Source organism: Papilio machaon, chromosome 16 (genome assembly GCF_912999745.1).
Source record: "Papilio machaon chromosome 16, ilPapMach1.1, whole genome shotgun sequence".
In the NCBI taxonomy this organism is placed as follows: Eukaryota; Metazoa; Arthropoda; class Insecta; order Lepidoptera; family Papilionidae; genus Papilio; species Papilio machaon.
Genome location: NC_060001.1, coordinates 7,592,501 through 7,615,033, shown reverse-complemented (window position 1 = coordinate 7,615,033; position 22,533 = coordinate 7,592,501). Strand labels below are relative to the sequence as shown.

General features: G+C 32.7%; 1 protein-coding gene across 1 annotated transcript; it reads left to right on the top strand.

Moving 5' to 3' along the window:
- The first annotated feature begins 758 nt into the window (after positions 1–758).
- LOC106719243 (zwei Ig domain protein zig-8) lies at positions 759–21,150 on the top strand. The gene is made up of 8 exons (XM_045681534.1): positions 759–885; positions 15,645–15,760; positions 17,187–17,368; positions 18,394–18,510; positions 18,869–18,962; positions 19,299–19,426; positions 20,423–20,591; positions 20,977–21,150. Exons 2-8 carry the CDS (start codon positions 15,709–15,711, stop codon positions 21,075–21,077), a joined length of 843 nt encoding a protein of 280 aa, XP_045537490.1. The 5' UTR covers positions 759–885; positions 15,645–15,708; the 3' UTR covers positions 21,078–21,150.
- Positions 21,151–22,533: the final 1,383 nt, after the last annotated feature.

The window sequence follows — 22,533 nt, the reverse complement described above, 5'->3', positions numbered from 1 at the left end:
AAGTATATTTTATCCATTCAATTCATTAATATTACACTGTAAGGGTCGCCGAAAGGGTCGCCTTTCCATTACCTATTCGTCTGTGAAAAATTTATTGTTAGATATTTTTTCATGTTAAATGAATTGTACTATTTATTTTTATTACTTATCATTTTAAAGTTTCACTTTTCATCTGGCTATTAGATAAAGAAAGCAAAAAAAAATGAGAAAAGTTGTTAAAACAAATGGTTGGTGTTATAGCAGAGGTAAATTGTTCCGAGCTAGCTAATGTGAAGGCATGATGCGACTTTTTGTTTGTTTCTAAGCGTCAGAGGAACTTTGAGGCAGCGCAGCCGCAAAATAAACTTTTATATATAGCAATGAAAGAAAATATGTCACCAGTGTAACTAATATTTGTCCATATTGGAAAACGAATTAACTGTACGAATATTTATATCATAATCCTTTTTAGTATTTTATCTGTTTTCCACATTCATTTCCCTTTATTTAATAATCTTTTACTTTCAAAACAATAATTTACGTATTAATCGATTTTATAAAATATCGAAAGCGATTAAAATAAAACAATTGTTTTACGTTGAAAATTTTCAGGCAATCGGAATTATATTGTGTCTGAAATAATGAAGACTTAGGGGATGGATTAATTTCGTGAGTAAGAAGCGAAGAGCGTAGAAAAGGTCCGGGCGGCCGGGCGTATCCGGCGGAATTACGCGACGCTAGCGCCGCCGTGCACACTTCGTCCGCAGTTTCACTTCGCGCTCGAACTGAGCGGACGTTTTTCTTGTGAGCGTCGCGCTGTACTAATACATCGATTTTTAGTCGCGTCAGTGTGTGTGCGTGTTATTTGTGTGAGTGTAGTGATAGTGTTTAAAGACAATCTGTTTTGTAAGTAATTTTTTTAAGTGTTTAATATTTTTTTTTAAATTATTTTTCAAGAATTTCGAAGGCCGTGTAAATGTTAGGTTGTTTTTATTAGATCGTTTTCCGGGCCCGTGTCGCTTAATCAACGGTTGTCAAAACTTTTAATAACTCGCCTCGCATTTTAGTGCGCCAGTAAAGTACTTTTAAGGGCGTTCCGGATAATAGACATTTCAACGTGTTAATTGCTAAAGTTCTAATTGGATAAGTATAACTGCCTAACTACTAGAATATGAGTAATATTTATAATGTAAAAATACAAGCGAAAGATCGCAAGTTCACAAGCGCTTAAAAGTTTAAACGATAACTTATTTAAATATGCAAACAAATAAAAAAATATATATATAATTTTATTGTAATTTAAATACAATTACTAGTATTAATTCTAGTGATTAATATTACATGATTAGTATTTTTTGCCGCAAAAATTTAAACTAGCATTAAATCGCATGCATTTGCTAACCTTGACACATTTAGAATTTTATGTAGTGAATTCTTAAAGCCCAGTTAAATATTTAATTAGATTTGTGTTAGTTTTTTTTTTTTTTTATATTGCAACATATTTTAATATATACCGACGGCAATATTATATCTCTTCATATCTCTGACAACATTGACAGTGTATTGATTGCCTGCGCTGATTTATAATGTAGTCATCGTACCCGAAAGTGTTGGAAAATTAATTTAATTGTAGACTGACATTTTACTGAAAAAATGTACTAGTCTTCTAGTTATTAAAAAAAATTGGACCCATCTGCAAGTACTTCCTTTCGATTACAATATTTTTATCAAAATCGGAGCACCAGGGGCGGAGCATCGCGGTAACACACATTAAAAAATGCAGTCTAATTGATAACCTTCTTTTTGAAGTCGGCTAAAAATAGTATGCAAAATTCACAATATTTTTAATGGGGTTTAAGTCCATTTTGTTAGTTAGGGCATTAAATACTACTGCGGTAGAGTTTACAAACCAACATCTATAACCAAATGCATAAACTTACAGAAAATAGACGTGAAAGTGTATTCTGATGATTGAGCCGGGCACCTAATTTTACTCCTCTTACCCTACCATTCTCTCCTGTGACAATAAGGAAAACAGTTTTTCTCTACATCTTCTCTTCTGTCTAGTATCAACTAAGAGACAATCAGACGCAAAACCAGGCGAATTACTGCTACTCATAGAAATCTAGAGTTAGTCAATTTCGTAGACGGATTGGATAGATTTCGTAGATGTTTATATTTAGTGGTGGCGATCGGGCCACCTGAATTTTCCGAAACAGCGAAACGACCGCTATCCATATCCTTTAATCCACAGAGTAGGGGACGCACAGAAAGAGAATATTTTTTATGAGTCTCCTCTCATCCCATACTACATTTAAGGTGGAACGAGGACTAAAATTCGGCACTACACTTTCTTCCGTCTTCTTTTAATTTTTTAGCCATCGAAATTCAATCTTATTACTTTCTTGTTTATGTGTTTATCATCCCCGCAAAATGTGTGTATAGATAACCTTTTGCTTCTCAATTTCTCCAACGCGCATTTAAGCTCCAATGAATACACAGATTCTTAATTTTAACGCACTTGTATATTTGTGTGTTTAACAAAATTTGTTTGGTCAGGTATTCGTGTACGCTTGGTCATTGTTTGTCTAATTAAATGAAGTGCGATCGGCGAAGTTACGTGAGGACAGCCTAACTAATGGTCGGCTAATGTTTTTGTCGCGTGACGTCATTACGCAGTTCCTGAATGATTGATTAACTCTGCGGTCCGTGGCCGTTGATAGCTCAATGTTCAGTTCAGATTCGAATCACTCATTAGATTAAGTTAAAAAAATAACGCAGGCGTTTTACATAAGGGAATTTGTAACGAGTTTCTTTTAAATGTCTTTCATAAAAATAACTTCCTTCAATTTATTCTTATCTTTTGTTATTGAAACATTGTCACATTAAACAAAACCACATTGTTTTCCATTGTAGCTTCTTCAAAACTAAGATAATATATTTTTCTATGGGTCTTTTGAAAGTGGAAATCCACAGTTACAGCAACATTATTTTCCAGTAATGTATTACTGCCAAAGAAATACTCACCACATATCAAGGTTTTTCAATTTCTTTCGTAATAAGAGTTCAGATACAGAGCAATAGAGATTGACACAGTCAATATCGTGGAGTCTACAAACGTCCATACAAAGGCAATAAACACAGGCTGCGATCGCAGCGCACTCTAGTGTAATACGATTTGAGACTCTACAGCACTCGGGTCGTGTTTACGCGGACAATCTTGATACTTGATATAAAGTATTTTATTGTGTTTGTTGAGATCCAATACATATATATTGTTTTGGTTATTGTTAAAGATTGCAGTAATGAGTATTAATTATGTTTGGTTATGTTGCAATATTTAATCAAAGTATTCAAATATTAATCTAAATATGTTTGTAATATTGCTATTAAATTTTTCAAAATTAGAATTTTTTTGTGTACAAATTTGAAAATAACTTGGAAAGAAAAGAATGAAAAGTTGAATTATATATTTTTTATTTTTCTCAGTTTCAAAAACAAAAAACATCGTTATCAATATATAATTTATATTTTCATTAATTTCCATAACATTAATTCGACAACAATAATTTTCCTCACAAGTTTATCGCTGAAAGGGAAGTCTTGTTTTCAATTGAAATTACGCTTTGAATTTTCTCAACACGCCCGTAACACAATGGCTTAGAACTTGGAATAATTAAAAGTTTTAAACGATAAATAATAAATTATTTTGAGGGCGAGTCCTTTTGACATTAATTTCACGCTCCCCTTCTCTTATCTTAACGCACCTGTTTCATATAGTTTTTGGTTAATTAAAAAAAATAAAAACAATTTTTACGCGACTGACTCAAAAGATATGTAGTCAGAGAACTACATTCGCTGAGAATTAAAAATCGTTCTCAAAACTATCACTATAACAGCTATAATTTAGCTTGTATGTATTTGATAGTGGTAGATCCAACAACAATAATTGTTGGTTGCACGAACGGGTCGACTAGTGCAATACCACGACCACACAGAAGACAGTAGTGAAATGGAAGTCATTCCGCGTTTCATCTGATGCATGTGCGTGTCGGAAGCAATTTTAGTCTATGTTCTCTTCATGAGGAGATGCATACGAAGGAGAAATATCCACTTTATTTGCGTACTCTTCTCAATCGTCGCTGCACATGTACATCTGCCATTGAAGATGTTCATGTGCAGCGGTCACTTCGGTTATTTCGGTGAATTCTGGTTACGGCGTGCTCGTTTGCCGCTTTATAATATAAAAAAAATTTGCAATTACACGTTTTCACAGTAGGAAGTTAACGCCCTCGACTGTATTTATGCATTTATATAAAGTCTAGTGTAATTAAAGTACAATGTATTTTCATTACAAACACACAGACAATTGTCTCTTGGTACAATGTAAATATTGCATAAGATCGGAGTTAAATCTGGATGTGATGTCAAGGGTACGACGCACGCTCGATAGTGAAAGAAATCTAAATTAAACATCAACGCCCAGTTCTAGAATAATAACCGTGTAGAATTCCCACTTCTTAGGAATACTATTTACTACACATAATGTACTCAGACATTAATTTAGGAGTTCAAATACACTAAACGATAAAAAAGTTGAATCAATAAAAAATCGAAGTTATTTATCTACGTTGCAGTCAATTATTATTTTTTTAAATATTTTCGTTCTCATCTTGATATAGACGATGTCGCGAGCAACAGCTAGTCAAATATACTGTTAGAAAATTTTAATCGGCCCCGAATCTCATTCACTCAAATAAACGCGGTCCAAGCGTGAAATACTTGGCCCAGTGCCCAATGACAGTCGCGGGTGTCGACTGTCCCCGGTAACTTTATTGTGGCTGATTAGTTCACTTATAGGAGTAATAGTAATTTACTAATAAATGCGAATGTTTAGATAGGTGGATGGGTGGATGTTTGTTTGGAGGTATTTCTGAATCGACTCAACGGATCTTGATGAAATTTCATAGTCTGGAAGAACACATAGGATACTTATTACGTTTTTTTTAATAACGCGCGGATGGAGTCGCGGGCGACAACTAGTTGTTTAAATAAATCTATTATACAAAAATAGTCGAATTAACCATGATTTCAACGACGAAAGAATCACGTATTGCCAAAATCTTTCTCCATCTGATTCTTTTAAAAAAGACAGAGATACCAACATGTAAAGATATTTTGGTCGTGGAAACAATTGACTGATAGAGAGTTCTTATTACCCCTGTATGCGTAACTTGACATTAATACAAACTTATCTTTTCTAAAAATGTCAAAAAAGTATTAGTAGAAACTTATGAATAAGCAGTTTTTCAACCAAGGTCAAGGTCAACTCAATTTAGGAAAAGCTTTTCATCTAGCGTATTAGGTTCTTAATTAAGCTGTAATCTGATCGACCGCAGACTCTCAAACCAACCTATCGATTCACTATCGCACTATCAGACTAGACCCACATTGACAAAATCTTACTTCCAGACTTTCTTCAAAGTATTTGCAGACAAAGATTTCGTAATTAATCAGACTATTTGAGGAGATTAAATCGATATCGTTCTTTTAAGAGATTCTATGGTTTCCAATGTGGATTTATTATGCAGATGTAATCCAGCGCTGATTTTGTTCGCTGTACTGGAATATTATAAGCAGGGTATGAATACGGGCGTATCACTCTAGACTTGCTGCACATAGGTATTAATTACAAATGGTTAATATTATCCCGTCTATTGATAATATGTTGAATGTCTTAGACCGTATCTTTTATATAAAGAAAACTATATTATTTGACAGTATTTTCAAGTGAAATTATAATATCTTACTTTACTTATTTTAATAATTTATTTACCACGTATACGTATGATGAGTGTGTGTGCGAGAAGCCTAATTTCAGTCCTCTTTCACTTCTCACCATTATCTCCGGAAATGTTAGGATGTGGAAGTGGATTTCACTAAAGAGGGGAAGCATAGGAAGATGAATTATTCTCTTTCTGTGCGTGTATCTTGTGTCGTCTGTGGTCTTTAAAATGTAATAAAATGTACTAACCGAAAATTTACTCACCGAGGAACAACTGCTATTTTGATGATATATGGAATTATGAGTGATGATCATATAAACAAAAAAGTAACGAGATTGAATGTGAATGGCTATAAAGGTAGAGGAAGACCAAAGAAAGTATGGGTGGATTGTGTGTAAGAGGATATGCGCAAGAAGGGGAATAAAGATATGGCGGCTGATAGAGATGTATGGAGGAGTAGTACATACTGTCGATCCTCCGTATGGATAAGGGAAGGTTGATGATGATAATGATTATGGAAGTATGAGTGAATTTCTAAACTTTTTGTAATATAAGTAGAAAAAAAAGTTATTTACTACTTTAATTCCATTACTAAATTTTGTATAGAATACATTAACCAACTAAATGCCGAAGGTACAGTGTAAGTATTAAAAGATTTCTATTTTCATTCATTTGATATTTACTCGTAATTTGAACGTATTCATATCTCAGAAACGCGACTAGATTATAGTTCGTAATGTTGACATTGTAGGCGTTGAATTGTAAAGGAAATTGCGAACGGCACGCACGTTTGTCGTTTTACATTGCTAATCTATTTTGAGTCTGAAAATAAGTTTAATTTGAATTTATTTCTTAAATTAGGTTTAGACAACAATATCTGTTGCACGACGCTTTTAACTTTAATAATAAAATTAGATATATATTTTATTTAAACCTGATTTAACGTTGTATTATCGGTAGGAATTTAGTTCCATATTGTGTTAAATATTTGAATAGTATTGTTGAAGTGTTAATTAAGGAAACAATTTAGATGTAAAGATTTTATTAATCTTCAAAGTTGTAAATTAAAAAATTCAAAATGTCGGATAGAAATTCAAGTTTTATACTCTTGCCGTGCTTACGGACGCAAAACGGAAAACTCAAGTTACGAACTTTGGAAAATAATTCAGTAGAGAGTGTAATTCAATTGTAAAACATTGTAAGTCGCAACACCGACCATGTCGCTAAGGGTATTGTCGCTTCCGAAACAATTACAACTCTAATTTTATTTATTGCCGACTGACCTTGCGTTTCCACTGCAGAAACATACGTATAAAATATATGTAGAGATAACAATTTATTCATTTTAATATGTTCTCTTTTAGCTAAAATGGCAAGTTGGAAGTTACTTAATTTGTATTCTTCAACGGAGAGTTAGAGAAGGATGTATGGATGGATGTATGCTAGATGGTATATATACAAACTGGTTCAACGAATCTCAACGTAATTTGGCATATATGTAGAACATAGTCTGGAAGAACACATAGGCTACTTTCTTAGTTTTTCTTGAATACCGCGCGGTTGAAGTCGCGGGCGACAGCTAGTAAAATGTATGTTACATACGAAAGTTTGGATGGATGTTTAGCTGAAGGTATCTAGGAACGACTGCATATTGATAAACTAACGTTCAATTTAAAAAGATTACACTATTTTATTTCCAGTTAAAAAAAAATTGCCGCTCTTTGATGACAAATAAAATATTTAATTAACACTTGGCGAAAAGCGAACAATGAATCTCGCATTTACATATAGTGAATTAAAAAAAAACCCGCTACAATGATTCGAACGAGTACCGTAGGGACACAGCCTGACCCCGGGGCTGTTCTGTTTAGAAAAAAAGAAATAACCAAACGAAATATTGTTTCGTATTTATGAAACAATAGATTACAATGCTAACGATATTGCTTCACGGTGTAGCGAGCTTCAGTATTATTACAATAAAAGGTTTCGTGTTTTTTTAAAACAGTAAAGTTTAACTTTCGTAACAATGCGTTCAAATTAATTAATTTCAATTCGTTTAAAAATTATTTTAACCATTCCAATGAATTGAATGATACAAATCTCTGACGCATATTTAAAAGGAAATATTTCATTGAATGATTTTTATACAACTTTTACAATGAAATTTATACAACTGAAAAAATATTGTTTGTTTTACTGTTGGTTTCTGAAAGCAAAATCGCCGTTTTAAAATGTATTGTTATATCTGTTTTATCAACGACTAGCTTTTACCCGCGACTCCGTCCGCGCGGAATTAAAAATAGAAAACGGGGTAAAAATTATCCTATGTCCTTTTCCTGGTTCTAAGCTACCTGCCCATCAATTTTCAGCTAAATCAGTTCGACCAATCTTGAGTTATAAATAGTTTAACTAACACGACTTTCTTTTATATATATAGATAATGACAGGGATGACGATATTTTTATATAAATATTTTGGTCTCAGAAACCTACGGTACCCTTATTGATAGAATGATATTAGGATTTTAGCTTGATCATAATTATAATTTAATATTAAAAAAATTAAGGTAACTTTTTTATTTACTTGTTAATAAGACGACTGTCACGACTTCGACGGCGTAATAAATAGAAAATGAATTAATTTTACTTTAATTTGTGATAAATGTCTATCAATTTATAACTGTTATTTAGTTATTTTACTTATTCGACTTTTGTAATATAAGTATAAAAAATAATTTTATGTAATTGTTTTTTTTATGGAAATTAATGGAGCGAATTTGAGCGGCAATGTCACAATCGGTCTTTTACCGTTCAGATCGATGAAACACTTAAGTAAGGCGATATTAAGAGCATCCGAAACCGACGTTCATGTATACGTAGATGTGTCAGGACCGCGTCAAATGGAGGTCCGAATTTTTGTCTACTCCTCTGGGTTACGGGCGTGAGTTATGTTATTTGTTGTTGTTATAACTAAGATGAAGATTTCCTATCATAACATGCTGATTAAATTGACAACAGTTTGATTTAATATACGAAAATTTTTACAGAAACTGAGTTAATAAATAATTTGAACAAATTATAGTTTGAAAGCTTTTATAAGAACAATTTAATCTATTAAAGTTTATTTAAAATTATTGAGTGTGATTTTTTTTTTTGTAAATTGTTACTCGAAGAGATGACGTTGCATACCAGATCTTAAACTGAGTGCCTCTCGAAAAGTAAAACTTGTGCTCTCAAAAAGCTATCCAATTTCCACAGATAGATTTTTATATTTTTCACGTTTATTTCTAACATTTCAATTTCGTATTTGAATATTTTAAAACTGCAAACACCTTCTTAAAATCTATTATCAAAGAAAATTCTCGTACTTTTGCAGATATTGCATTTAGTAATCTAGATATTCACTGGCAAAGGACATGTAATAATCCCATTTTATTACTTCTGATTTTCTAGAAAACTCACTAACTTTAGATATGATTCTTTGAATAGGTTTTTTATACATGAGTACTATCAATTTATTTATTATAATAAATTCTGTTCATATTTTCGATGAAGTTATTTTAAACTACAATCAGTAAAGTTTGATTATTATGTTCCAGTTACTAAAATATTCAAGGATTTTTTTTAAATCTCGCTTATTATTATTAATATTGTAAATGCGAAAGTTTAGAAGGATGAATGGATGTTTGTTTGAAGGTGTCTCCGGGAAAAATCTTGATGAAATTTGCACAGATGTAGAACATAATCTGGAACAACTCCTAGGCTATTTTATGTTTTTTTTTTTAATTCCGTGTGTAAGAAGTTGCGGGCAAAAGCTAGTATTTAATACATTTAGTACATAACAATTTATGATTAGAGATTCACCTTAAAGGAGTTTTTCATGTTAATGGGTTTTATCTTTACGACGGCGTCTGTAATGGTCACTTAAACCCGATTTTTATCACGAAAGGGGTAATAAAATAAGATTAAAAAATATTACATTCAGCAAGTAAACTTTTAAATATCTTTTATTACAATGTTTAAATTCATTAAAACAATCTCGTCTTTATTTTGTTCCCTTCTATTGGTTTAATAGACTAATACCATAGTGCAAAAAGTTATATGACTTGATTGGTATAGTTTGACCATTTCACAGTTATATTCACTGTTTATATATACTTAAAATATGAATGGAATGTGTTTGGAAAGAGAAATGCCTAAGAAAAGTGTGAATTCTGATGTGACAGATGATAAAAGATGTAAGGATGAGCAGTGTATGTTGTGCCGATCCTCCGAAGGGAATAATAATTTGATGAGGTATAATTAAATTATCACACATTAAACGTGAGTTTAAATTGTCAAGATACACGTATAAAACATGTTTTATATGTTTGATTCTATATGAAAAATGCAGTATTAAAAAGTTGAAACTAGTGGTATTTCGTGTAAGTCTGTAAGAACATTATGAAACGACTAGCTGTCGTTCGCGACTCCGTCCGCGCAAAATTAAAAAAGAAAACTTAGTAGGCTATGTGTTCTTCCAGGCTATGCCAAATTTCAGAGAGATTCATGCAGCCGTTCTGGAGATACCATCAAACAAACATCTAAACATTCGCATTTATAATATTAATAAGATAGTAAGACTTCCATCTAATAGTTATCCGGTTTTGGGACATCAATTGCTATGACTCGTGCAGACAAAGGGGTGTGTTCGGTTTATCATCGTTAACGACAGCGCTCGTAAACCCTGGACTCGCTTATAAACGTCCCCGGCACGCCCCCCGAACTCCCCGAACCCCCACCAATAAAATGTTTTGATATTACACCATTAATGTTTTATTTGATTACCATTACATGAACACCCTGATCTTTATGTGAATAAAATTGTTATTTAATTGACATAATTTAAGCTTTCAACCGTGCGTTACCACAGTCCTTTAATACTCTTATAGTAAGTTTGTACAAAAATAACAGTAACTGTACCTCCTAGATACTTACAACTTTTATTGCCGCGTAGAAAATAATACGAATCATTTAAAATGATCTTAGTTCTTGAAAACATTCTAACGGTGTAAGTAAGTTTTAATAGGTTGTTGTTAGTGGAGGGGTAGAGGAGGGGGGAGGGTATATTAAATAGAAGCCAGGGACGTCAACAGCGTCAACAGCTGCTCACAATTTATACAATATTTTATACTAGTCGATCTAATTAAGGCCTTAAGGATTACAGCTGAAAATGAACTAGCAGCAGATGAAATACGTTGATGAAATTTGATGTCAAAAATATTCACTTTTAAAATTATCATTAATTTGCAATATTTCTGGGATAACGTATGTAGTTTTGGTCTTCATAAAAGACCATTTCATTAGTAAAAAAGACCATTTTATTACATCACGTGTGCCCTCGTCCAGGTGAATAGTGATGCTAAGGGAAATAGAGGGGTTTAGTGGGTATGCTCCGTGTCCCTTTTCCGTTAGGGTAGGGGATGAGGACAAGCCCCATATAACCATCGTGTCTTTCACCAAAGTACGGTGATATGCGTAACGCATTCCTCTAAAAAAAAAAGGGTAAAAAGGTAATAGGGTTGGGATGATTTAGTATTGCGGAGGAGAGAAATAGAGAGATATATGTTGTCTGCATATCTAAGGCGATGGATACATGGCAATTTTCTAAAACTCTACAGACGCCCCGGCGCCATCATTCCATTTTCCTCGTTCGGAAAGTAGACCAAACGTGTAGTAAATAAATTGTACGAATAAAACGTCGCATACAGAGCTCACGATTCAAACATAAAACAGAACGTTAATTTCGTAATGATCGTAATATCTTTTCAAATTTAAATGGTCTAGTTATTTCGAAAACATTTTAAATTAGAATCAACATTAATTTTCAGTGTTTAATAAAAGTAAATGAATAGAGAACTTTTATGATTGAAGAGCCTGCAAAATAACATTCTATTGCCGAATACTCAACTCGTAGAGTTAATAAATAAATTAAAAGAAGAAGTAATAAGTTTAAATATCAGTAATAAATTACCATCTCTTCTTTTAATGTCATCCTAAATTATTATAAGGTTCTGTAATGAAAAACTAATCATAATAAATACCAATTTCCCTCTGTCCCATACAGATCACCCGAATAAAAGCCCTCATAAGAAATTCGATAAAACAAATGACATCGCTCGACCATAAATTCATCGTAAAGGGAAATAAGGACCGAAATATATTTTAGTTTTGAGAAATCGCAAACAATAAGAATTCGCAACGAGACGTGCGAGGACGGCCGTAAGATAAATCGCCAAAGATACCCAACATCTCTACAGAAAAAAGACGTCTCGTGAATCATAACTTTTTACGAATGAATTTTTGCAAAATTTAGGGAACGTAGGGTAAATGGCTGAAAACAACTTTCATATGCGTCACTAAATCACAAAAAAGAATCAAAGACGTAACAAAAATACAATATAAAAATGCAAAATCTTTATATTTATATTGTTTGGAAAACAAGGCACGTTTGAAACGGTCTCTACACGTGAAATTGAAATTACTCGGTTTTTTTAACAGAATAAAAGTTCTGATAAAAAAGGATTTTCGCTAGTATTTCGTCAGTGCAAACCTAGAGTTCGGTTTGATATAGATACTGGCAGGTAAGCCAGGAGGGAAGAATCGCATGTGGCAAAGAGAACGTTAAGTATGAGTGTGGAGGTACACCGGTAGAGGTAGACCTAGGAAGAGATGGATGGATTACGTGAAAGATGACATGATCAAGAAGGGTGTGACAATGGAGATGACGGCAGACAGATTCATTTGGAGGTCGGAAACCTTGTGTGACCGACCCTTAGTAGGTGGGACAAGGTAAAGGAGATGATGAAGATGAAGCCAGAAATCGATGGAAAATATTACCTTTTATTGATACAGAAATTTTCGTAGTAATATCTAAATCTTACTAATATTATAAATGCGAATGTTTGGATGGATGGATGGATAGATGGATGTTTGTTTGAAGGTATCTTCAGAACGGCTGCATGGATCTCAATGAAATCTGGCATAGATGTAGAACATAGTCTGGATTTTTAATTTTTAATTACGCACGGATGGATCGCGGTCGCAGCTAGTCTTAACGTTTATAGCCAGTAAAATAATTTAAATAATGTACAGAAAATATATGTTAAACGGTTTCGTTTAAACAAGTCTGAATTCTTATCTTAAAATATTCGTTCAAAGAACACTTGCAATGTTAGCAGCGCTACAAACAAAATTGTCAAAAACAAACAGAGTCCTGTTTATAAAGGGATTTCGTTTGCATAGCTTTGTTCGTTTCGTCGGATAAGTGAGTGGGTTGAGGATGTATGCCAAAAAGAATTTTAATAGAATTCCACCGCTGTTATAACTGACTTGGTAGTTTTATTCATTAGCTTTCTTTTTGAAAATTAAACTCTTGGTTTAATGAAGTAGAAAATATAAAGTACCTACTAGACCGTGACATCGTCAGTACGGTTGAGTACAAAAAAATCTTAGTAAGTCTTTGCATTCTTCCAGACTATGTTCTACATCTGAGGATACATAGCAACAACCATCCATCCATCCATCCATCCGAACTTTTGTATAATAATATGATTGTATAAAATAAATACAGATAAACTAGTATAAAGTGGAATTTTGATTTTTTAATATAATGGTTTGATGCAATTATTTGGTTTCGAAATTCAGTCCTTCTTGAAACTTAGTAGTTCTATTTTATTATAGTCTAAACCTCTCTCCAACATCTATTGCATAAGTAACCGTACTCACAAAAATAACATATGAGATGGTGTTTTTAGTCGAATAAGTAATAATAAAATAGTGTCATAATGTTCACACAATAGTCTCGCAAGATTTGTGAGACTATGTCAATGTATACGAGTATATATACCTATGTATGTATATGTACCTATGTATGTGTACTTATAACTACTATTTTGGAATGTTAAGCTTCGTAAATAGCGTCAAGTACCCTAGATATGTTTGAAAAGACGATATTAGTTCTTATATCACACAAATGATTTGTCTAGCTACTTTTGATCTAATATTCTTTTCAAATAAGTAAATGTTATTCAAGTAATGAACAGAATGATAAATTGCCAACTGTCTGTCTAGACAGACGACGTAAAAAAAAATAATTAAAACCTAATGAACTGGCAAGAACAGTAGCAAAAAGTTGTAGCAATTTAATTTATCTTGATTTGTACGTCAAAGACATAATTCTTAAAATTCTTACAAATATCATAAATTTGAATGTTTAGATGAATGGATGGATAGATGGATGTTTGTTTGAAGGTATCTCCGGAACGGCTGCACGGATCCTGATGAAATTTGGCATAGATATACAACATAGTCTAGAACACATAAGCTACTTACTATTTTTTTTAATTTCGCGCAAATGGAGTCGCGGGCGACAGATAGTTAAATGTATAATTTAAAATAATTATTATGTACATAGAATTAATTTGTGTGGAAATTTAATGTAAAATTGGTTTGAAGTTATATAATTAATAAATTAATCTAAACTTACCTTCAGTTATATTTCATAGCGTAGTACCAAAGTGTCTGGACAAACCCACGATGGGTTTATATACACTTTTAATATAACTTTGTATTTTGTACCCTGTTTAATATAAATAAATAAAAAAAAAGTTACAGGGTTAAAAATAGTCTAACTCCAGAAATCCACTGGACTGACCCTTGTATTCAACGTTTTGCTATCACTTTCAGTGGTTTTGACGAAACAGAGACTAACTAAACTAGAGACACTGTAGTGGAAGCCCACAGTAGTATACAATCGAACCTGGAGAATCGAGAAATGGATAAGCCAAAAACCTTTACAAATTGGAGTCATTGCCCTGACGGACAACCTCCATAAGCGAAAATCTCGGTTTAGAAAGAAATCTCTGTAAGCAAGAAAAATATCACGTTTCCCTTGGACTCTTGCTTAGTCAAGTTCGACTATATATGTATTATATCTTGCCAAAGAACGTCCCACGTTCAGGGGTGGCTATCTAAGTGGTTGGGTACAAACGAAAAGGGTTGTTATAATAGGACCCTACATTTGCATAACCACAATGTGACAGAAAGCTTTCATTGTCAAACATTTTAAAACATCCATTTGTAAAACAAGAGTAAGGTCTTTTGTTCAAATAAGGATTTACGCATTTAAAATATGGAATCGCTTCTCTCATATAGAACGGATTAATTTTAATCTGACAATATTAAATCGTTGAAGAGTTTTATTTATTTTTTAACTTTTATAATCTCACGATAGTATGAAAGGAATTTTTCTATTACAATATTATCTCTCGTATAATGTTCAGATTGAAATGAAATTTTATATATGTATCAAATATCTTTGATGCTTAGCCTTTTAAGATTTCAAAACTATTATTGCATTCTTGCGTCGTGAGTATCGCGTTGCGTTCACTCCGTACACACAATAATGAATCGCCGACGCGAGTCGTCTATTCTGTTAGGACAGGCATAGCGACTACATGTCAACTACATAGATTTGCTCCGCCATCTTGAATATCGTAGCGATTTGATTTCGATCTTAACAGGTTGCGAGCGATTTTAAAACTTGAGTAACAATACGCGAACTTAATGTTTTTTTTTTAGATCTACATTATTGATTTAATTACAAAGTTCCAAACCTAGTGACGAGTGAACCGACGTTTTTAACTATTATTAATAACAAATTTTTTTAAACAAATTTTTCCGATCTATAAATAGGGAGTCACTTTTATAATATTATACACCTATAGTTGTATATTTAGAAAAAGGTTAGTTAAAACAAAAAACATCCCTTTGAACACTGACTAATTCATTGCAAAATCAACTTTAAGACATGAACCCTAAAGTTTTTTATTCTTTGCAGATGATGGTTTAAAGGGTGCAACCGGGCGGTAAAGGGATGTTATCGGTCCCGTGATTCAGCGATCATGGCTCTGCTCTTCGGGGCGATAGGGGTGCTTGCCCTAGTGAGTCGCACAGGTAAGCTTATCAACCTAAGTGGAAATAAAAATAGACACCTTTGTCTGTTATGTAGGAACAATAATCTGTTCTGCACTGTACTATTTTATAACGAATAAATAAACTAGCGTCTGATCACGATCTCATATGATGTTAAGTGGTAATGTCAAATGTAATCTTACTTCTTACTAATATTATAAATGGGAATGTTTGAATGGATGGATGGGTGTTTGTTAGAAGGTATCTACATAACGGCTCAATGGATCTTGATGAAATTAGGCACGGTTGTAGAACATAGTCTGGAAGAATACATAGGCTACTTATTAAGTTTGTTTTGAATTGCACACGGACGGTGTCGTGGCCGATAACTAGTGGTATATACATTGAAAGATACATTCTATTTAGATATATTAAAACAGATATTTAGTGTGTAATAGAGTGTCTGTAAATATGCGCGGGTGTGCAGGTTATGTATGCTTTTTTTATATATTTTTTTTATTTTTACTAATTTTCCTGAAATATTTAGCTAAAGAAAGAAGTCTCTTTTAAACGCTTTTGAATGAAAACGGTTAATTTTACAAAAGGGAATCTATTTTTACTTCGTCACGAGCTAAAGGTATTAAAAACTTTTTCATGTAACAAAATCTTAACATTTTATGCCATTCTAGTAAAGTATAACCATCAACTTAAGTAATATAATAAAACTCTCGATTTCACTCCAACAGAACTTTGTCTTACTTTAGCCGAGATTCATTTGTACAAATGTTCGAACTGAAACCGACTGTGGGATCCAATAGTATAATAGCTAGATATATTGGACTCGTAACTCAACGGCCGCACAATGCCTGTCTTTGCCTTGAATAGGCTGCTGTAATACTCGAAGGAGACAAAAGTAGCCGTTTACTAAACGCCACAATGTTTAATATTAAACTCGCTCTATTTTGTGGCTGACTATTATTTATTACAGCTAACATAATACGGTCCGTGTGCGTGACCTGAATTATTTCATATATTTTATTTGCCCTCGATATGGACAAACACAAAAAGAATATACAAATACACTATACATCTTAATTATAATTTGGAGTGATATTTGTAATACGATCACTCTAGTTGGATACATTAAATGAAACTGTAAATGTTGGATGTTTTAATTAAATTATATTTAATTTTTGTTTATATAATCTATAAATTACTCTAGGATAAAGACTAGATATTTTGATGTCAATAAACCACATTTATTGGCAATATCAACAACAAAAAAAAGCAGAGAAAAGGCAAAGGAATCAAGAAAAAGTACCAATGTCTATTCTAAATCGTCTATTCTTAGTATCAAAAGTACTTAAGCGTCTTCCAGGAAACACCTCGCCCCGGGAACCGTGCGATCTTAGATGAATTCAAAAGAAAGTAACAGGAACAAAGTACACATACACATTTTTTCATACAGGTTGTACCGGCAATCCGAATGTGGTGGGCACAAACGGCGTGTCCGAAGACTATCCCGACATGGACTTAGGCATGGCGCATCGTGGACCACACTTCGACGTCGCATATTCTAGAAACGTGACTGCTTTAGTTGGCAAGACTGCGCAGTTAAATTGCAGGGTCCATGACCTTGGGAACAGAACGGTACGTACGTAGGATATATTCATCATCATCAACCTACCCTTCTCGGGAGAGTTAGCACAGTATGTACTTCTATAGATTTCTATCAGCCGTCATATCTGAATTCATCCCATAACCTCTTTTATACACAATCTATTCATATTTATTCTATCTTCCTCTGCCTTTGTAGCCATTCAATTTCAATCTCATTACGTTCTTGTTAATGTGCTTGTCATTGTCTGTCTTCTTTATACGTCCCAAATCCCTCTAACCTATTGCTTCTTAATTTTTCCATCACTGGTGAAATTTACTTAGATTTATATCAATTACATATAATAAGCTGTTCAAGGAGATTTCCGTACGCCTCATCGACGTCTCAGGGGATACAAGGGCTGGCGCGCATTTTGGACAAAGGTTGTGCCTGGCCATTCAACTCGGAAATGCCGCCAGTCTCTTGGGCACCTTACCCTGTGAGCGCAGCGATTTGGGGTCGATTTTTTAGCCGACTTCAAAAAGAAGGAGGTTATCAATTCGACTGAATTTTTTTTACATAATCTAGTTTTATTTTTAGGTTGGTATAAGTATATAGGTTAGTTTAGTAGTTTTAACATATTATTTATATACATAGTTTAACATTTATGTATAGAGGTTTAATTAACATTTAATTATACTAATATTATTTGTAATCAATAAACTTTTAATTACATATAATATAGAAAGTATGGTTTATTGGAACTTATTTTATGCATCATGGTGATTTATTAATACTCATAATTATTTTCATAAGAAATAGCTATTGTCGGGAATAAACAAGATCTTATATCAGTGACCTGAAGTGTAATCTAGCTATATTGTATCTTAAAGAAAGGTTTCTTATATTCCTTGTAATGATAAAATATTGCCACAAAATGGTTGACTTCGATGTTGTTATTAATTACAAATGTTGGAATTTATCATAATTGTAAGAAGATTCTTTTATAGACATAAATATTTATCATTATTATAGTTATCATTATCGAGTATAATTAATATAAGTATTTTCGGTTCAGGTGTCATGGATCAGACATCGCGACATCCATCTCCTCACGTCTGGCAGAATGACGTACACCTCGGATCAGAGGTTCATTAGTGTCCACAATCCTCATACCGAAGATTGGATACTAAAAGTAAGTAGAACTATTAGAATTTTTGAAATCCACATATTTATATATTTTACATGTTATTACTCAACGGATTTTCCAATATGTCACTTGCTATGATTGGTTTATATTAATAAATGAGGTTATATATGAAGAAATGTTACGAACGTAACTTAGAAAAAAGGCAAGCTACCACAATAAAAATATCCCTAGACACAATAAATTGTGAAAATAATTTTAGTCCTCCAGAAATCGATGACAGTTACCAATGAACTAATAAACAATACTAAGTTACCGCATCAATAAATTTTCAAATAGACTTGGCACAAAGCAGTAGTAAAGTGGGTCAGTGGCCATTAGTAAATTTAAAATGTTTATTGTCCAGATAAGGTTCCCGCAGCGGCGCGACTCCGGCGTCTACGAGTGCCAAGTGGGAACCACGCCGCCCATCGGACATCGCATGTACCTCTCCGTTGTTGGTAATTGCTTTCTAATGCTTTAATTAAACCTCCATTATCAATTTTTTATGAAGAAAAGAACCAGAATTAAGCAGCCCATGCGATGACACTGAGTGATCAATCAATATCTATATATATAAAAGAAAGTTGTGTTAGTTACACCATTTATAACTCAAGAACGGCTGAATCGATTTGACTGAAAATTGGTGGGCAGGTAGCTTAGAACCAGGAATAGGAAATAGGATCATTTTTACCCCGTTTTCTTTTCTTTTTTTTTTTATTCCGCGCGGACGGAGTCGCGGGTAAAAGCTAGTACATTATATAATAGAATAAATACAAATGATGATCACTTAACAGAACCATTGACCACGATACTGGGTGGACCAGAACTGTTCATCAACATGGGGAGCACCATCAACCTGACTTGCGTGGTGCAACACTCGCCAGAGCCCCCACCTGCGATACGGTGGACGCACCATGACGAGGTAATTAATTAGGTATATCACTTACGGAAGAGGATGGCATACAAGCGATCCACCTGATGTTAATTAATAACGAAAGAGAATGATATATACGTGCGTTGTAAACGATGTTTATTAGACATGATATGGTTTAGATATAATTGATGTTTCTAAAGAAAAAAATGGTTATTGTAAGAAAACTATAAAAGATAGATATATGCTATCGCGGAATTTTATTTAGCACATTTAAAGAGCTACAATTCTTCCATACATTATTTTTATGTAGGTCATAGTAGGATACATTTTAGTTTAGCCTACGTAAGAGCTTAAATCAAAAATGCCCCTAATTTTCGCAACACATTTTGAAGCTAAATTCAAAATCTACTAGTCTTCTAGTTATTTAAAAATAAATGGGACCCATCTGCAAGCACTTCCTTTCGATTAAAATCAATTTTATCAAAATCGGACCACCAGAGGCGGAGTTTCTGTTGAGCCGTTCTGAAGATACCTTCTAACATCGATCCATCCATCCATCTAAACTTTCGCATTTACAATATTAGTAAGATTAAGTAAAGTTGTCATTTGAAGTAATGAAAATGTTTTAACTTTTAACTTCATTATCTAAAGTTCGATCATAAAAAATAACCTCGTTGGCGAGTCTTTCGCAGAAGTTTGAATCGTTGCCAAAGTGAATAACGTACCACTGGTTTGGCTAAATTTTAATATATGTTTGAAGATACCATTATTCGTTTAAAAAATATTAAGGTTACAAATATTCTACACCTTTGCTGATATTAATTATTTTCCAATAATGCCTTAAATTTGTAATACGGCGCTGAAACTCACTTGTATTTTTTTAATCTTAAAAATTTACTTACCTATAAAAAAGTAAATTCACCACATTACCAATTTAGATTGTTAGCCACAGCTAAAGTGATAGGTTTCCTGGTCTACTTTTAAGTTGCACTTTCTAATTCTCTTATTAATCTCTTCTTAATGTCTTGCGAAATTCAATCATAGGAGATAAACTACGACTCGCCACGCGGAGGCGTATCAGTAATCACGGAGAAGGGGGAGACGACGACGTCACACCTGCTGGTGCAGAAGGCCAAAGCGCCGGACTCAGGTCGCTATACATGCGCCCCCGCAAACGCCAACCCTAGATCTGTTATCGTCCATGTATTAAGTGGTAAGTCTACTTGGTCTTTTCATTGTCTATTTTGTTTAAGGTGAAATTCTAGTAAGTTTGGATTCCAGAAATACACCAAAAAAATTTACTAACATCCAATTCTGTATCAAATGCTCTGGTTTAAGATTCATATTAATCTCTGTAAATTAACAGTCACGATGTAAAAGTAATTTCATACTTCTGATCTTGTAATCCATTTACAAAATTCAAATTTAAAACGCAAGAAATTATGAAATAGAAATTAAAATTCATCACAAGATAGAATTGGGTTTTTTGGGAATTCGATTTAGTCTACATTGTAGTCTTGTTTAGTTTCATTTTCGTCGTGATGTTTTTTTTTATTTTTTTTTAGTTAATAATAGTTCGTCATGTTTTCTTTCTCAAGGAGAACATCCTGCTGCGATGCAGCACGGCGGTCAACTCCGTCTGCAGTATCCCATCTCAGCTGTGCTCCTGAGCGTCATAGTCACATTAACAGGTTGTTAGTATAAGGGTGATGTCATTGTATTCTATTAGACACAAAGTGGACATTAAAAGATAGTTAACATCATACTTAAGTATACAAATTTAAGCGATTATTTAAATGATTACAAATAAGTGAAAAAAATCTTTTGAATTATTTGTAATTAATTCCAAGTCCAGATGTTTCATTTTATTATCAATAGATGTCACTAACGACTGGTTCCTGAAAGGTTATTTAATTTGAATTTAAATTACTTCTAGTTAATGGTTTGACATGATTTTGATTGCTAGTATGTTTGTGAACGTTGTTAGTTTTGGTTAGCCAATAGTCGCCAGTTAAAAAGGACGATTAGCAGAAATATCATCAATTATATAGAAACTGAAGTTTTAAAAATTGTTAAATTGATTTATATATGTTGAAAAACAGTTTGATATATCTTTCAGAAGCCGGACGTAAGTACCTTATATTCGTAGCACGTTAGTTCTTTTAGGCTCTAGGTTTTTTAATACAATCTCAATTAGTTTGAATTAAATTGATATTAATCTTAATAATTTGTACAAAATAATGACGTGTAAAAAAATGTACAAATTGCTCAATGCTAAAATCATTTGAAAAAAATTCTAGCAATCTCTTCATTTTAATGCTGATTTTTGTATTAAATTGATTTAATAAATCGCCTTAATTATGCAAATTAAATAATATTGTTATTTGTAAATCACAAAAATGTAATATAATTATTAAATTGATTATATATTTATGAAAGAGCTAGTTAAGGCTTGATATTTAAATCAAAAATTTATTCAGTTAATAAACTAAAATTAATAAAATAACAAATCTATACAAGTTGGAACAAAAAATGCATAGAACTGTATTATAGAAATATTTTAACGCTACGCCATTTCAATGATGATTGTATTCTGTTTACGTTACTTTATTTTTACTTTTTTAATTTAGAATTGTTTCCTATGCATTTATGAAGACGCAAAAGACTTTTACTAGAAAGAATGGAAGGTTTCATTAATTACTAAATTTATTTCTTGTTTTAACTTAAATGATTTTTGTAAGCCAAATCTAAGTTAACATTCCGACTAACTATAAAAAACATTTTGCTGTCAACATTTCCACAACTTATCATATCACTGGTTATTTTAAGGCTGTGATCAGCATCATCTTTAGAATGTTTACGTCGTATTTTCACAGCTGAATCATATTCATTTTGACATCCCTTTCACACTATTATGACAAAAACAAAGACAACTATATGTATCTACATTGCTGTAAACAAACACTTCACATGCAGCTTTCAGCGTTAAATACCTCTTTTAAATCTTAACTAATACATGAAAAATTGTATAAAAATAAAGCAAAGATAACGCTGTAATTTAAAAGGTATTATTTATTTAATTTTAATGATAGTAATACTAATTAGATGTAATTAAATGTTATTCGGATAAAGTTATCACTTTAAAAGTACGAATA

What these genes read in the sequence shown, in the direction of transcription:
- LOC106719243 (XM_045681534.1), top strand. Translation starts at nt 15,709, where the DNA reads ATGGCTCTGCTCTTCGGGGCGATAGGGGTGCTTGCCCTAGTGAGTCGC. An exon ending in CCGAAGATTGGATACTAAAA is followed by an intron (nt 18,511 to 18,868) that starts GTAAGTAGAACT and finishes TTTATTGTCCAG; the next exon opens with ATAAGGTTCCCGCAGCGGCG. An exon ending in CATGTACCTCTCCGTTGTTG is followed by an intron (nt 18,963 to 19,298) that starts GTAATTGCTTTC and finishes ATCACTTAACAG; the next exon opens with AACCATTGACCACGATACTG.